This window comes from Protobothrops mucrosquamatus, unplaced genomic scaffold (assembly GCF_001527695.2).
Source record: "Protobothrops mucrosquamatus isolate PMUCROS unplaced genomic scaffold, P.Mucros_1.0 scaffold527, whole genome shotgun sequence".
In the NCBI taxonomy this organism is placed as follows: Eukaryota; Metazoa; Chordata; class Lepidosauria; order Squamata; family Viperidae; genus Protobothrops; species Protobothrops mucrosquamatus.
In genome coordinates, this window is record NW_015386835.1 from 507,443 (window position 1) to 526,159 (window position 18,717).

An 18,717-nucleotide genomic window follows, 5' to 3' on the forward strand; every position below is an offset into this window, starting at 1 on the left:
TCAACCTATTAGCAATTTAGAGTAATCCCTACTGAAAATGCTAGAATTTCCTTTTGACAAAGCATACACAGATTTTTATCTACACTGGTAAATTTTCATCTAAAACCAGAATATCCTCTATCTTGTGAGTACAGCTATTATTGTATATAGGCACAAGTTGATAACCTCATCTATTATATTGTGCAAAAAACCTAAACGCTAGTTTTTTTATTTATAATAATTTCAATTTACATTATTCTATATGATACTCTTCTATGAATTCTAGGCAGATATATTACATATAATCACATAAATTCATAAATATTATATTGGTCCACTTATTAACTAAAATGCTGACAACTGTATATGAGATTCTCCTCTAAAAGCTTGTGTAGAAAATCAAGTTTTTTTCCTAAATGACAAAAGGTAAATAACTATCCTAACCTCAAGAGCAAGCTAGTCCACAGTGAAGGCTATCCTCCAGGCCCTAACTTCTAATCTCCAGGGAGGATGGAAACCACAGCATTCCTCTTGGCTCCCATGTATTGGACAAAAAGATTCTACCTGGAGTAGACAGTCACAAAGGTAACAAGGGCTCAAATCATAAAAGATTTTGTAAGTAATAACCAACACTTTGGTTTGAATCTGGAAGACAATCAGCACCAACATAGCTCCTATAAAACCAGCGTCTTTCTGATATATCAGGTCTAGCAGCTGATGGGAAGGGAGTTGCATTCTGTGTCAGCTCTGCCTTCTAAATCATCTTCATGGACAGCTATTAAGTGCAGTTAGTTGTCTTGCCAAGAGACAATTATATGAGCACTTCTGGTCAAGAATGAGAAATATGAACCAGCCAAACTTGACTAAATATTTTCCTTGTAGAACATCTACCTGTTATTTGGGCCCAAGGTTATATATACAGCCTCAACTCTAGCCATCTATGGAGCAACATCTGGCATCAGATTCTCCTGGAGGATCATCAACCCTTCTCCCCAATCTTGGTGTTGAAGCTGATGCAAAATGCAAAACCCCTCCATCTTCACTCAATCAATATTAGTAATGTATGCTATGTCTATTCTCTCCTCCATCACTAAGTCACAGAGGGGCAAGATCTAACAACTTGCAGATCTGTAAGTATTAAGTCAAATTTGAGGCCATGGCTTCTAGTATTTAAGGTCCCCCCCAAAAAAATCTGACAAGAACTAGGTAAAGAACGTTGTAAGCTGAGAAGCTCATGGCTTCTGCTCTGGCCTCAGTTGGTAATGTGTTACCAAGTTTTTTTAAAAAAAAAGAGACACTCTATTCCATTATAAACTACAGTAGTATAAAGAAAAATAAGAGAAACAACCCATCTATCACACATTGCTCCCAATTGCATGGCATAGTAGTCTCATTCATAAAATATGTATCCATGGCATAGTTACTTGTACCATGGCTTATACAATTAACTGGATTTTCCAGGTATTCGCACAACACTGAAAATGCAGCTAGCCAAATTGAATTCCATTGTTGCTAGTTTAAGGCAATTGATGTACATTAAAGAGGAACAGCTGACAGAAATAACCCCAAGCTAATTTATAGCTAGATTTAGTTAGATACCTCTCTTTCATTTCAGTAATAGATCTCTTTCTTCCCATCTGCAGCTTGATCAACAAAATAAAATGCTGAGCTTTTTCACAGAGGCAGCTGCTACTAATTTATGTTTTAACAAGAAGCAGCGAGACTGATACCTTCACATTAATAAATGAATTACATCATAGGCTTTTGCAGAGTTGAACATATTCCACAAGATTCATATACCACTTGTATATGCATTACTAGGAAGTAGGTACTAAATAAAAAATGCAGAAAGGAAATGCAATAACCATTAAAGATAAAAATGTTTGACAGTCATAGTTAGAGCCTGAATACATTCAAAATAGTATTCAGACCTCCAGAATAGCAGTAACATTTTGCAATAATCAATGTATCAGTATTAGAACTGCTGACTCAGATCTAGGTTCCAATGAATTAAGTGGGATTTACTTTCAGATGAATGTGTAGAAAAAGTGCAGCTTTATTTAATTAGGTACTATCCAACTAGGCCTGTCTTCTGATGACTGAAAGAACAAATGCCCTTCATTTTGATGTGTTTTTAGAAACATGTGGTTTAAGAGATGGTTCTCACACTAATAATGTGGCTAGCAGCTATGATGTAAATTAGAGTTCCCCAACCTTTCCGACTTTGCGGATTGGCTGAGGGTGGGGGAGAGGGGATAGCTCTGCGCGAGCGGCAGGCAAGTGTGCATGCATGTGCAAATGGAGTGTGCATGCGCTCGCCTGCTGCTCGCACAAGTGAGGATATGCATGCATGCCCTCACCCGCTACTTCCACAGCCTGATTCCAAATGGCTCAAGGCCCGGTAGTGGGCCAGGGCCCAGGGGTTGGGGACCCTCAATGTAAACAACACCAAGAAGCACAATAGTTTAGTTTATCAAAAAGTGCAGGAGACATAAAACAGAAACTTAAGATTTTGAACTGTCTGTATATAATTGAATTCAACCTTTTTAAAATTTTAAATTTTAAAATTTGGAGATAATTGCTCCTGGCGTATTCTTCTCTGATTCTGTTTAATATACACATAAAAGCATGAAGAGCCACAAACAAATCACTATTTCTTTAAACTACTATCTTATGGGGTCTACTTCTATAGTTATTTCTTTTGGCAGTAATACACTTAATCAATCTGAAGCTTCCAGACACTGAAGCTTATTAATCTTCCTTTCAGTGACGCCTTTAAAAGCATGAAAAAGATCAGCAGATGGACAAATCTCACCTTCATTTTTAACAAACTATTGCTGAAATTGCTATCCATATTATATACTATATTATCATATTACCCAGGAATTAAAAAGTTCAAAGGAATAAATCAACATCTAATCCAATACAAATAATATTAATAATGTAAAATCAATATTTTAGAACATTTTTAGAAAATCCATATTTTAATTCAGGAAAGGGTTCTAATTTATATAATGGAATGGGCCAGTTTTTAGAGGCAGGTGAACTTAGGACAGGGGTAGGCAACCTTGACTCTTTTATGACTCGTGGACTTCAACTCCCAGAATTCCTGAGCTGGGAGTTGAAGTCCACGAGTCATAAAAGAGCCAAGGTTGCTTACCCCTGACCTAGGATATTGGCGGGGGAGGATGTCAGGGATGTCATCTCTAGTATGTCTCTTCTTAAGAAGGCCCAGGCAAATACTGTATTGTCCTGTCTCCAACCTCCACTTTTGTAAGAAGTTTATTGAAAAGGTGGTGGGGCTTCAACTACACAGAACTATGGGAAAGATTATCTGGACCCTTTTCAGTCAGAAGTTAGATCCAGGCAGGGGATGGAACTGATTACTTTTGTCATTGAATATTGATGAGACTTGGACAGGGTAATGCAACGTTCCTCATCCTGCTGGTTCTCTCAGTGGCCTTTATTACTGTCAACCATATCCTAATCTAAACCATCTGCAAGAGCTGGGGTTGCAGGCACCATTCTGCAGAATGTTGTTCTGTTCTTTTATAAGAGGGTAATTCCATTTGATGCATGGGGGAGATGGGTGGTCAAGCCCTCAGGCACTGTAGTATGAAATGTCCAGGAGCTTTGACCCCCTCCTTCATTTTATTTAATATCTACATGAAAACTCTGGGAGAGTACATTATTTGAAAGTTTGATGTATACAATGCATTATTTTCCATAATCCGATGATATCCAACACTACGACTGTACCCTAGACTGAACAGCAAATAGTGAAAGTCTTGATCCAGTGTACAGAGGCTATAAGGGGATTGGAACAACAAGTTAAAATTTAACCCAAATAAGGCAGGATAGCTATTAAAATAGAAACCGAGATGCTGGATTTCCAACATTAACTCTTAATGGAACTATGCTTCCCAAAAAGGATCTGATACATAATCTGAGGATTCTTCTGGACTCACAGCTCCTGCTCTATCAGCAGATAGAAGCTGTGAACCGGAGAGTCATTGCCCAACTTTGGCTCATGTACCAGTTATGTGTGTTCCTGAAACAGGAGGCATTGACAATAGTCATTCATTTCCTCACCACCTTCCAACCAGACTATTTAAGTCTACATAGGTCTCTCTTGAAGAGCTCTTACAACAGTGGTTCTCAACCTGTGGGTCGGGACCCCATTTGGGGTCGATCGACCATTTCATGGGGGTCGCCAAGCAAGGCTGTCCGCCATTTTTTTTGTCCGCCATTTTTTTCCCTTTTCCAGCGGGTGCCTTACCTCCCTTGGGCTGGGCCAGCTGGTGGTCGGCCTGCTCCATCTCTGCCGCTTGCCAGCTACGCCTCGGCCGGCGCAGGGGGCGGAACCACGCATGTGCGGCGCTCCCGGGCAGGGAAAGTCCTCGACTTACGACCGGTTGGGTAGTCCTCGGCTTATGACCGGTTTAGTCCTCGGCTTACGACCGGTTTAGTCCTCGACTTACGACCGGTTGGGGTCGCGGCATTAAAAAGGTTGAGAACCACTGTCTTAGAAGCCACTGTTAGCACAGAATGCACACTAACGGAAGTGCTTTAATACTCCCATACGGCATCTATACCGAGAGAGCTACAGTCGCTGCCAGTTTGATGTTAGGTGCATTTCCAGGTGTAATAATTTATAAAACTGTGCATGGCTTGGCTATTCATAAGATCATTTGGTCTAAACAGAATCTGCCTGCCTAAGATCTGCAAGTAGATAGAACATGTTAAGAGCTCCCAGACATGGGAAGGGGCCTTGGAGGTGAGCATTCTCTGCCAAAGCCTTTTTCCTGTGGCACCAGCTATGCTCTTTGCGCAGCATCCTCCCTATTAACATCTGGAAAGCTGCTAAAGACCAGGTTGTTTACGCAGGCATGCAGTGACTGTTGATGCAACAAAGTCTCGCCTAGGATATGTATCAGTGCTGCTTGTTACGATTTTTGTGTTTGTTATAGTTGTGGTTATATTATGATATTTATAGTTATTTTTTATATTTTTCTCAGTTGTTGGATAATATCAGCTTAGATTCACTTGAAGGGTAAATCATCTATAAAATAAGAATAAAATGGCATTTAAATGTTTTTGCTAAAACTATTGTGTCTGAAAATCATGGCAAATGTAACTTTTGTATTATTGTTCTTAAAAACAATAATGTGGTTAATGTTTAATTAATGGATAAGAATTTAATCAGCATTCATTGTGCTCCTGAATTAACAACTTAAAAATGTCTTAATCCAACAACATTGCTGTCTGAATCCACAATCCTCTCTTCTATCCCTAATCTCAGAATTTGAATAGCTGCCTGGCAGTAAGTGCCATAGCACAAACTGAACAGAAGCGCTCTCTTCCAAACAAAGCCCTTTGTGTTCATAGTTAATGATATTCAGTTGGCAACATCTTCTTAACATATGAAAACCTCACTTCACTGAAAACAATGCTGCCACTCTCTGAAACCAGAACAAATGTTTTAAAGTTCATTTTTGCTAAAGTAAATACTTCAAATATTCTGGAGTAAAATTCTTACTAAATTCCACCTAAACAGAAATTATAAGATTTATAATCTAGAACAGGGGTAGTCAACCTTGGCTCTTTTATGACTCGTGGACTTCAACTCCCAGAATTCTAGGAGTTGAAGTCCACGAGTCATAAAAGAGCCAAGGTTGACTACCCCTGATCTAGAATGTATGAATAACCCTTCATTGCTTATTCTTGTGGCCTCCTCTTACTTTTTTCCTCTGGTAAATCTGCAAGGACAACAGAGTTTTTAATTCCACTTTTAAACTAAAAAAACCTTTCCATTATATTTAAGCTCAGTCACATGTATTTTTTACCTTAGACTACTATTTATTAAAGTAAGCCAGATAAAATGATGATTCATAATTCTGTCTTGTTCATTAGTCATATCTTAAATCAGGAGTGGTCAACTTGTCACTTCCAAGAGCTATTCAGCTTCATGCCACTTAAATTTGGAGAGAAAAAGTACTGTCAGCACTTCTTTTTTTATTATTATTTCAACTTTAAAGTAAATATAATCAGTCTGGGAGATCTCAGCACCTAGTCAACCTTGTAAGATCTCAGATCAACATACTTTTTCTACGCACATTTTTGTTCGCTGAGAATGATTTCTATGCTGCTTAGCAGATTTTTTTTTAAAAAAATCAGCCTCAGAATAGAGCCATGAATGGTTGGGAGAAGAACCCTCCCAATCGGGAGGAGGGCTAAAGCAGGGAATTAGTCTGGACTTACTACATAAATCCAAGAGGGCACGATATGACCTCTCCCAAATGCCTTTGAGCCTTATCTAGTTTTTCCCAGGTGAAAGCTGCCAGTTTGGGGAGATTCACGTAGAGAACAATAAAGCAGCTAGTTTGAACTCCACATGCATGGGTCGTTCACACCTGAATGAACAAAGTTGGCCAACTTTACAGAAATCAGGCTATGAAACAGGAATTTTACTCTGGAGTTCACAAGTTGTCCTCACTTGAACTTGATTCCGAATCTAAATCCATCTGCTTATTTTTCCTGATCTATTCACCATCCCCTCTGCAATGATAAGGGCTTTAAACTTCATAATTCCAGAATGCAATATAATGCCTTTTGTTTTCACCTCATGAGCAAAACGTATGTAATATCTTCCGCTTGTGTACTAGATGTGGAAACAAATTCAGGAAAGCTTATGTTTAATTTCTGTCATGTTATTAAGCTCTCAATAAGTTATTCTTTGAGGGAGATGGGTTCAGACACATGAAAAATAAATGAAACAGTATCATAGATCTTTAAATGTCAAAAAAAAGACAACTAGCAGGTTCTAGGTGAGATTTTTCAGAGTCCTAAGTCCATTAATAGTTTATTAATTACAACAAAATGCTGAGCAAATATGAATAAATGAAAAAAAAAGAAATGTCGTTGAGAAGAATCAGTTTCATGTACAGTATGTCCCATAAATACACTGCACATACCTCTGGCAGAATGAACTGTTCTACAGGTTTGTACCAAAGTCTGTTCACTTGCACTCCACAACTAGGTGGACTAAAGCGAGCGCTGAAGAGTGCCTCCTATGGAAATAATAAGTAACCCATTTGTGAGCCAGGAAAACCATTCATGAAAAATCACATCTTCTTGGCCAGTTCATGAAAAAAAAAAAACATAACTGGATCTTAAAACAAAGCAAAACACTTTTATGTATGATGCAATTTTAATAAATTCAAGCCTCTAAGTATCCTACTCCTAACAGATACAAAAATGCTACCATGTTGTTGAAAACAGAGACATGCTTTAAGACATTTCTTATGTTTTAGAGACTGTGACAAAACTTTATTGTTATAGTCAATTTCTCTCACACTGAAATGAATCATTGTCAAAACAAAAATAATTTAGATATTTTGACCTACCTAACAATTGTTTAATATAACCTTTGGAAGTTTATGTGTCTATATAAAGAGTGCATTAATGCAGGGGTCCCCAATCCCCAATCCGTGGACCAGTACCAGGCCACGGCATGCCAGTAACCTGTCCACACAAACAAGCAAAGCCCCATCTGCGGGATGCAGGCAGTACATAAAACCACGCACCCTCCAGCCCGCAGAAAAACCTCTCTCCACGGAACCGGTCCCTGGTGCCCAAAAGGTTGGGGACCTCTGCCTTAATGCACCTCTGAATTAAATTATATTTTTAATTACCAATAGTAATTCAATGTTACACAACCTAAATATTAACTTTAAATGGTCAAACTTGTGGATGGTCTTGTCTAACACCAGTCATCTTAGAATTATCTTAATCCATCTTTAATCTCTTTAAAACTAGCGTATTCTAGCATATGCAGAAGAATCTGCTATTATTTGTCCTGGAGAATAAGCAGACAGCTCACACAGCTCAGAAGAAGACTATCACTTTTTACCGTATCCAAGTTACAACATAAAAGAGAACTCTCTAGAGGCTGCTATGCAGTGCACTTCTCTGCAAAGGGCCAGGCATTTGCCCCAAGACAGCAAACATGTTAATCTATGGAAATATGACCATAGTGAATTAACATTTCAGAGCCATAGAGAAAAATGTATCAGTGATGAAACCAATTCTCATGTCACCCATATCCCTTGCCTGTGTTACACAGTAAACATCATTTAGCATTCAAATACAATACTTTTCCTCATATTAAATCAAAGTTTTATTGTATTTGAATGCTAAATAATGTTTACTATGTAACACAGCCAAGGGATACGTATGAAATATTTAAAAATCTTATCAAACAGTCAGCCAGATTTCTTTGTATTCATGAACATCTAAGTATAAGCCTACCTATAATGCCCCCTAAAACTGCTAATTGCAACACTGGTGTATTTTTGAAAGCAATCCTGAGATTAAATTCTATAAGAACCTTCCTTAAGCTTAAGGTTTCTACCTGTCCCCTCAAATAATTGCTTTAAAATGTATTAGCAGAATGCTGACCACAAGACGGAACTTTGATTCACAATGGACTTCTGAAAAGCCATTCAGCAGAATTCATCTGCTACAGCAATGAGATGATGGAAGCAGAGCTGAGAAAACGGTAGATAATTTCTGCCTTTAATAACTATTGCAAGGCAAGGGAGTTTATTTAGTATTCATATTGTGGCTGCAATGCTTTACATAACTACTTAGTGGTAAGCCCACTGAGCTTTGTTGGATTTACGTTTGAAGAGGCTACAAGACCACATTGCTGCTGTATTTAGATTTCATTTTATAATGTGCAAACCTTTGAGATGCAGTTTACAAAAAATCCAATAAACAAAGCCATCCGTTCAAAGAACACTAGGAAAATAACAACACTCTTCTACACTTAGTGCAGATGTAAAACAAGGTGACTGAAACCCATGCAGTCTCCAGTTTCCCTTTCCCATTGTTTCGGTTAGAAATTCTTGTCAAACTGTGGCTCAGGAGCTGAAAACTTAATTTTATTGTTTGCTTTAAAGTTTAAATGTTTTTGGGTTTTTTTCAGGTCTGTGATCTTCCTTAAAGTGCCATGAGTTTCTTTACTGCAGTAGAGAATGAAGACTTCAAAAATTAGGACATAACTACAGTCCCTATCATATTGCCATATCCAGGACTTCTAAATGCTCACAGAATATATATAACACACGTAACTGATTACTTGTCCTTCACTTACCCACTCCCTTCCCATTATTCCCACTTATTCTGTTTTACTAGCTACTTCTGATTGCCCCAATTAAAACAATGATTAAGAAACGCAATAGTCAAACTGCTTGCAGATAGCACTGCCAGTCATTTTGCCTGTTCATTCCTCATTGGGTATCTGTCAACTCTCTTGTCAGGTTCCGACTAATGAAACACTTCAAAGAACTTCCAGGCATTGGTTTCCTAAAAAGTCTTTTATTTATGTTACAACATGTCAGCACTACCGAAGGGATGCTAAGATCTGAAATTCTCTTCCCCTGAGCAATTAATTTACCAGCATGTTCCCTCTCTAAATTTGCTGTCATACAGTGCACAGTCCTATCTTTCTCCTCCCCCCACCATCATCTGAATTAACTCTAAAAATACCAGACAGTTCTGTATATTTTGTCAAAGCAAGAATATTCAATATTAGCAGCATTGACATCTCTTTTTAATAATCCCCTGCTTAGTTCTACCACCTAATGAGATTGTGGATCTGGTCCATTCTATTAAGAGAATTACAAGGACAGGGTATACCTCTTGCTCTGCTTGGTACAGTTTCACTGTGATGTTTCTCTGGAATCCAACACCCTTCGCATCGTAGAACACCCCAAGACTGGTGATGACAATTGGATAAAGGACTTTGAAATGCACGCTGACCACTCGGTCTTCTGAAAGCACCGAAGTATCATCCTCTGGCAAAGTGAAGGCTTCAATTTCTTGATTCAAAACTAATGAAAAAAATTAAGAAAGCGGGCAAAACAAGCTCATCTAAAATAAGAAGAAAGCAGTCAAGACTCAGTAACTCTTTCAGGTACTCTTGTTTTACCACAAAAGGAAAATTTCTCTATTACCATCTAGAGCAGGCGCAGTGCATAAATGCATTTACACCCTTAACATATTCATTTGAAACTATATCCTATTTACTTCAAGCATTGTTGAAAATTAACATGGATAAGTGGGATTGTAACTTATTTTCTGGCTCACTACAAGGAAAAGGTAACTGCAGTTTGCTAACTGTCACAACTACTTGAAAATATCAAGAGCGCCTGTTTAAATGCATTTAACAATACTTTTGTGGGTAAGAAATTGTAGCAGCTACAATATTTTGTATGACTGATTATAGGAATGTCATACAGTATACCTCTTTTTCTCTCCCCAAACCTTCAGTTCTTACCTGGATTAGAGATATTTAGAAGTTTGCATGAATAGGGATCTTCTCTATCTTCTACTGGCACATGACATCCATGGGTACCAATTATAAACTTCACAAGGACACTAAAACAAGATTAACATCATTTATTTTTTCTTCTATTCGCCCAATTCTGCTACCTTTTTTTCAAACAATACACACGCACACACACACACACTTATTTATGTATGTATGGAAAATTCTCGTTTTATAGGCTAATTCTGGGAATTTCGTTGAAACTATTCAAAGATAAGATAAGATATCCTTTATTGTCATTTTTCTACTGTGGGCACACTGGCACACATTAAAAATCAAATTCTGTTGCCTGCTCTCAAAAGTGTACACATACATAACACACATATAAACATGCTATATACAACATTTGTATATAACCACCCTTACATATAAGTAACATATAAATATTAATCACTGTCCATCTTGAATATATAATGGAAGGAGGAAGCTTGAGAGTTCCAAGGTTAATACTGTATGGAACAAAACTGTGACTGAAACTGAATGTTCTGCTTTGGATACCATGGAGCTTCCTCTCAGAAGGTAACAAGAAAAACAAGTTGTGAAACTATTAAGAAAAACAAGATTTTTCTTGATAAGAACATATAGGAAAGGCTATGTCAGAATTCTGTTTAACATAAGTTTTGGGCTCTTATTCAAATGATGCTAAGGATATCTTGAAATAATTCATTTAAACCAGGGATAGTCAACCTTGGCTCTTTTATGACTCGTGGACTTCAACTCCCAGAATTCCTGAGCCAAGGTTGACTACCCCTGATTTAAACCAATGAGAATCTATAAATCTTCTTGAGTGAAGGCAATAAGAATGGGGAATTACCGATGGCTTAATGTTGGGTGCTGCTTCAAATGCCTAAACCAAGTATTCCTTATAGCATTCCGTAGTCCATCATTGTGTCGTGCAGAGAGTATCCCTACAATAACATCATAATGTTTTGGTTTCCAATGAGGAAAGAAAGCCAGTAGACCTAAGAAGTAAAAATTAAAAATACTTTAGCAGACAAATAAGTAAACAAGTATGCAGATCAATATTATAAAAAAGCCATTTTTCAATTATTTGTAAACATTTTAGCCAAACCCATATAAAATGAGAAGAAAGATTTTAGAAGAAAATAATTACTTAAATTTAGAAAAGGATACTGGAAATAGTTTTACATATCCTGATAACTGAAAAATTAACACAAAGAATTGAATATGAACATATATGAAAACAGAATATGAATGTGTGTGTGATTCCTACATTACAAAATAATGTATTCTCTTCCTTAAAAGATTAATATTTATTTACTGTATTTTAACACAAACAGATCTAAAAATTAGATGGTAAAACAGATACAGCTTAGATGTAATGAAATGATTCTAAAAATGAGAAGCTAAGTGTTAATACAACACAACTGTTAATCAAGGACCAGAATATGAGCAATATCCATGAACCATAAATATTTGAGGAAGATAGGAAACAAAGCTTTTTATTTATTACTGAATTATATTTTCCTGTATAGTAGCTTTATCTGGCAATGCTAAATTCCGAAGCATCTGATGAGCCACAGGTTCCCACATGCAGATATACACTATATTCAGATATACATATCTATACCCATCTATCATTAAATACAGTGATTTAGTTTTAACTATTATGGTTTCATAAGTCCAGTAAATAAGACAAGTAATTTATATTCCATCATGGATGACAGCATGTATTCATGGTTTATTTTTAATAAATTATTGTACAATGGATATATTCAGATTTATATTTAGCCCTGGCAAAAAATCAGTTTCATCTCATTCTGCTTAATTTGAGAATAAAAAGAATTAAGTGTCAAATCAACTAAATGCCAACTCTGTTTAGAAAAATGACTGCACATAATGTACAAGACATAATTTCAGAGTTTTAATTTTAGTGCGAACTCCCCCAAAAAATCAAGAAATTGTGTGTTCCAGATCTAGTATGGATGTTTCCAGATCATGATGATCTTCCAACTATCTCTGTCCTTTAATATTGTACATTTGCGAAGATTATCGTTGCTGTCCTCTTTTTAATTAAGAAAAATTGGTGGAAAACACACTTGGATTCCTTTTAACTAATATTTTATCATTGAAACAAAAAGAAATTATTTGCTGATAAGGTGAAAACCAATGTACAATATGAGTAAGAAGATATGTAGTCTAAATTAGTGCCATACACATTTAAGTGTTTTCCTTGGGAGCGGCTATGTTAACTGAAATTGCCCGCACTTTATAATTTTTCTTTGTTCATCAGTCCCAGCAAGACTGATCAATTACTTTTTTATCGTAATATATTTCCATGGGTATATTACATAAAAAGAGAAAACAGAGTTCAACAAAATCAGTATGAAGAATGTAAAATGTATAAAAATAGCATTTACTTAGGTTTAATTACCTAAGACAAAAAATTACGTTTTCTATAAATCAATTATTTAAATCTACAATGTGTGAAGAAACAGAAATAACTCCATGATGCACTCAAAACCATGTGGCGACCAGACAAGCCTTTCTGAACAGAACATTTCATGGACAAAATGAAAACAGCTAAAAAGATCACCCATTCTCTTATAGTCACTCATTTAACTTTAGTCAACAAAGGTATTTAAAGAAGAAATCCCAAAGATATAAGTATACATGAGAAAATAATTCCTCCAGATACTGTACACTGCCCCCTAATTATTTGGACTTTAATAGCAATAGTCATGTTTTGAAACGCACCCAGAAAGAGAATGGAACATAGTGTAACTTATGAAGGGAAAAACTTGGCAGATGAATTTCTCACCAAATGCACATCTAACTTTCTGGACTGAACTTTGGTCTCTGTCCAGGCCATTACTCAGCTGGACACTGATTCAGGACATTCACTGTCTCCATTTGAATGAGGTGAAATTATGAAAATAACTGAACCTCAGCTGTATGTTGATGACCTCTTAGTCTACATCCTCAGATAATCTCTGCAGCAGTTACATGTAGAAGTAATAAAACATGTGAGATAAAACAGAGATCTAGAAAACCCTTTAATATTACTGCTCTGCTATATGGTAATCCTTCAGGAGTATTATATCAAATTAGACACCTAAACAGAAGCAGAACCACCCAAAAAAATTATATCTGTAACTCAGATGCCCATGTCAAAAATAGACTGTGACTGATGACAGGAAAGCTACTGAGAGATTCAGGGGAGCTAAAAGGGTTCTGTCTCTTTATTGATAAATGCCATCCCTGGGGAAATCATGGCTGTTTCTGACTCAAAACTGCACTTAAATCTGGGTTGAAATGGATCCTGAGAATCAACGTCATCCAAAGCTGCCTGGAGTTGAATGTTAATTATATGAGCATCTTGCTTATGCACCTGCTGTTGGAAGAAAGGAGACAGATATTGTTGCTGTAGCTATGAGAACATTAAATGGAAAATCCCTGAATCCCTGAGAAACCCATTACCAAAAAAGAGGGCTGTTTTCTAGAGTTGGGGAGGAAATCAGAGATCATCATGATTCTGCGTGTGGTCAAAAGAAAGGTGCAAATCCAGTAACTAACCAAAATCCACAGATGGTAATATATAGCTATTTTTATGTAAGAATTTGTCTTGGGTTCTTTTTTTAGAAATTAATCTAAATAATGAACTGCAACTAGATTCACACATCACACGCAGCTATAGTTTATTCACTATGATTTAAAACACTGATCAGATGAGCCTGCACTGCTACTAAGCCATAAGGCTAACTCATATAACTTCCTAAATCAAAATGGAATAAAATATATTATTGGCACATAATGAGCAAGTACAGCTGCAAGTCCTATACTTGTGTTTTAGCACTGAACACAAGGGATCTCTTTTTGATGAACAATATGGTTTTTTTCATCATCTGGGATATTTGAAAAATGTCCGAGAAGACTTTAATCAGATGTGGCAAATAATACCTCATGATGCTCAGTCACAGAAGCTCTGTCTGTAAACCTTAGTTCCTTGGATTATCTATTTTTCTAGAGGCACTTTTAAAAAAGAGAGAGAGAATATACAAGTCTTCCAAAACAGATTCAGAAATCAATAAGCATTTCTGCGCTTTTAAGAGAAGAAAATAATTACATCAGAGTGTGTAATGTAATACAGTTATGTTTACTGCAACTATAATAATAATGATGATAAAGTTGGAAGGGATCTTGGAGGTCATCTAGTCCAACCCCCTGCTCAGGCAGGAAACCCTATACCATTTCGGACAAATGGCTGTCCAGTTTCTTCTTAAAAACTTCCAGTGTTGGCGCGTTCACGGCTTCTGGAGGCAGGTTGTTCCACTGGTTAATTGTTCTAACTGTCAGGAAGTTTCTCCTAAGTTCTAGGTTGCTTCTCTCTTTGGTTAGTTTCCACCCGTTGCTTCTTGTCCTGCCTTCAGGCGCTTTGGAAAACAGCTTGACTCCCTCTTCTTTGTGGCAGCCCCTGAGATATTGGAACACTGCTATCATGTCCCCCCTCGTCCTTCTCTTCGTTAAACTAGACATACCCAATTCCAGCAACCGTTCCTTATATGTTTTAGCCTCCAGTCCCCTAATCATCTTTGTTGCTCTTCTCTGTACTCTTTCTAGAGTCTCAACATCTTTTTTACATCNCTATCCCTCTGTTAATGCAGCCTAGCACTGTGTTGGCTTTTTTGGCAGCTGCAGCACACTGCTGGCTCATATTTAAATGATTGTCCACTAGGACTCCAAGATCCCTCTCACAGTTACTACTATTGAGCAAGGTACCCCCTATACTATACCTGTACATTTGGTTTTTCTTGCCTAAGTGTAGAACCTTACTTTTTTCACCATTGAATTTCATTTTGTTAGATAGTGCCCAGTGTTCAAGTCCGTCCAGATCCTCCTGTATCTTAAGCCTGTCTTCTGGAGTGTTGGCTATTCCTGCCAGCTTGGTGTCGTCTGCAAATTTGATGAGTTCCCCATCTATCCCCTCGTCCAGATCATTGATGAAGATGTTGAAGAGCACTGGGCCCAGAACAGAGCCCTGGGGCACCCCACTACACACTTCCCTCCATGTAGATGTGGTTCCATTGAGAACCACACGCTGAGTATGGCCGGTCAGCCAGCTACGGATCCATCTGGTGGTGATACTGTCTATAAGTTTAAATCTTATACAAAACACTTTTTAAGTGTTACATGGCTATAGAGCACACAAGATGCAGTACATGGTTACATGGATATAGAGCAAGAAATCATGAGACATTGCACAAACGAATATGGTCCTAGTTCTATTTCCAGGGTAATGGTAGAAGGCAGAAAACTAATAAAAAATATAGACCTCCATGAACACGTTGAAGTTTTCTGTTACAGCTTATTAAATAGAAGCATGAGGGAATTGAAATCAAATTCCCCAAACCACTTATGAAGCAAATATAATGAATAATTAAGATCTAGCTACCTTTTCAATCTAAAATATTGCTTGACTACAACTCAAGATCTTAAAAAGAAAAACTGCTTTGCCAAAATAACAGGAAGGTGATATAAACAGATTGTATTTACCCAATAGGAAAATAAAGTTTTCTCCCATATAATACCTATGAATTGGGGGAGGGGGATATAATCTTAGTGTCAACTCTACAACGAACCTGGCTGCAGCCATTTTCTTCATTTTAAGTTGCCACAAGATTGGGAGGGGGATGGAGGATTTCTACTAGTCTAAACATTTTTACTGTCCCGTGGGAACCAAGGTCATTTCTGTCAGTTAGATAGGGCCCACCAAACTCTTCTATTGGGGAACATGGCTAATTGCATAGTACTGGGTGGGAAGTTTAACTTTGTAATATTATTGCTCTCTGAAGGAATCTTCAAACTTGGTTTCACTTTTGACTGTGCAGATACTATGTAACCAATAAACATGTTCTTTGAGGAAATCTCAAGCCTCAGAGTTCTGATTTATTTGGTCTTGTCTATCAGAACCTTGACACTTAGCTGATAAAACTAGAACTTCTATTTTCTATTTTCTTCCTTCCTTCCTTTTCAAAGATGATGATCTTTGTTATTCTTCTTCTTCTTTGGCTATTTTTCTCAAAGAAGACAGTACTTTGAGAAATTTATGGGTGCAAAAGAGAATGGTTCATATACATTTATAAGGATCACTTAATTTTTAAAATGCGGCTTTTTATTTTACAGGTAATTAAGGAATTTTTTAAGCAATGTGTTTTTTTGTTCTGGCCTTGCCCTTTTTTCTGGTGTGAGGCTTCTGGCTAATACACACCCATAAACAAGAGATATGCACACTTCAAAATGATTTGAAAAGAGAGTTAAGGGATTGCAAACACAGCCACTTTTTAAAATAGCCATATATTTTTGTCAGGCTTGACTGACATTCTAACAGTTGAAGTTGTTGAGAAACACTGCTTTATAGGAATTATGCTTTTAGGACTTAAATTATCTTTGATTTTAAAGACAAGGTCACTCATATATCACTGAAAAAATGCAAAAAATTAAATTCAGGCAAAAAGAATGCCCTAGCCTTCTCAAAATGTGACTAATTATAACTTCTAAGATTGACAGAAGTCACCCACCGCACTTAATTTCTTCTTCTATGAATGAAAATAAGAGTCTTAGTGTGACATTTACTAGGTCTTCTTTATCCCCAGATTCCAGACAATCACAAGTTTCTTCAAATTGCGTATGTGTGTGTGTGTGTGTGTAAGTATGTTTATGTATGTATAAACAATTTTGAAATGAAACAAGTATTAGAACCTACTTCATCAAATGCATGAAATGTTAACCAGAGAAGCATACATGCTTATATATGGTGATGGTGAATGAAATGACCGGAGTGGTGATAGATGCATGTTACAAAAGACAGACGGACAGACAGGTAAAATCATTTTCAAATTCTGAAGCTTCCTTAGGAAAAAAATCATTGTAGTTGTTTACTGATATATAAAACATCAATGCATTAGTTGCATGATAAATTCTTCTATTGCTATTTCGTTTTCCTATAATGAATATGTCTCAAAAAATTGCAGCATATTGACAACCTAATGTGGATCAAAGCCTGACCTCTTGGGAACACCAGACCTATAGGTTATCCTGGGAAGTGGAAATAACATCCCAGAAAGCAATAAACATTCCTTTCCCCGACAGCTGTCAAAAAACCCTGCATGAAGGTACCCATGAAATCACCAGAAGCTAAGCTCTGACTTGAAGGAAAGTCTATACGGAAAGCAATCTAATTTCTTTTTGTTTTCTATTTCTCAACTTCTGCTCCATATTCTACAAAAGCAAAAATTATTCATATCTACTGGCAACTGTATCTAATTTGCAGTAGATTAGCAAGGATTTTTGACCTTAACTGTTTGAAGAATTGCAGTTATGCAAACATATGCCTCCAGCTGGTGGAACTAGTAAAAAAAAAAAAAAAATCAAATATACTATCAAGCCCACTCTGTTCTTCAGCATCTGCCATTTCCCTCTGACTTTTATCATGCCTCTCTCCAATTGTTTGGGGGGGGGGGGACTGTATATCATAACCCTGCACCTTTTCTCCTACCTGGAGAAAGGGTATCTCCCCGGATCCAAGCCCTCTGCCCTCCAACTCCTAAGCTCTTTCCTCCACGGAAGACACCAACATACTCTTATTTCTCGCCTATTCCTCCAAGCAGCCTTGTTTGCTTAGAAGGGCTGTTGGCCATTGCCTTCCTCTCTACCGAGATGAGGAGTTACTCCACCTCTCCTCGGTTTGCCCTCCAGAGCCCGGGGGGGACTCTGCAAGGTGGAGGAAACATTGCTGCCCGCCTCCTCTACCTGATGCCCCGCTCTCCGAAACCGTAAGCCGTAAGCCGGCCGCCGGCATAGCGGCTCCGTCGCTTGGGCGCAAAGGAGGCCCTCCCGCAAGATGCCTCTTGCCCCCATCGCCTCCCCTGCGGGAGGGCGGCAAGCGTGCAGGCTGGGTGGCTCGGCGCCTCCTCCGCCTCCTACCTGCCGGGTGTTGCTTCCCGGGGCCGCTGGCCGGGCAGCTGAGGAGGAGAAGCCAGAGGTGCAGCACGACCCCGACCGCACACGGGCAGAGAAGTACCAACCAATTTCGCATTGGCCGCCGGCCGCTGCACAGCCGTCGCGGCCTCTCTCGGAGCGGGGACAGTAAAGGTCTCCCTCGCCCTCCCTCGCTCCGGGCGGCAGCACAGCACCAGAGACCCTCGCCGGCCCCTCCCGCGGCCGGCCCCAAGCCAGAGTCCCGCCCCTGACCAGGAAAGCGTGTGCGCAGAGCCGGGCCTCTGCACTACAATCCCCACAATGCCTCGCCGCGGAGCGGAAGCGGCTTGACCTTGGCGCGATCCGACAGCGCCCCTCTCTCTGGAGCAGCGTTTCTCAACCTTGAC

At 38.2% G+C, this 18,717-nt stretch overlaps 1 protein-coding gene across 1 annotated transcript in view; it reads right to left on the minus strand.

The window, feature by feature from the left end:
• The window catches only part of B3GALNT2 (beta-1,3-N-acetylgalactosaminyltransferase 2), a 30,787-nt gene extending 12,346 nt beyond the window's left edge, over positions 1-18,441 (minus strand). Inside the window, exons 1-5 of the mRNA XM_015816917.1 lie at positions 18,317-18,441; positions 11,187-11,334; positions 10,322-10,422; positions 9,682-9,875; positions 6,954-7,049 (exon numbers count right to left, since the gene is read on the minus strand). Of these exons, the coding sequence (XP_015672403.1) occupies positions 6,954-7,049; positions 9,682-9,875; positions 10,322-10,422; positions 11,187-11,334; positions 18,317-18,428 (651 nt within the window). The 5' untranslated portion in view covers positions 18,429-18,441. The remainder of the gene's footprint in view (positions 1-6,953; positions 7,050-9,681; positions 9,876-10,321; positions 10,423-11,186; positions 11,335-18,316) is intronic.
• Positions 18,442-18,717: the final 276 nt, after the last annotated feature.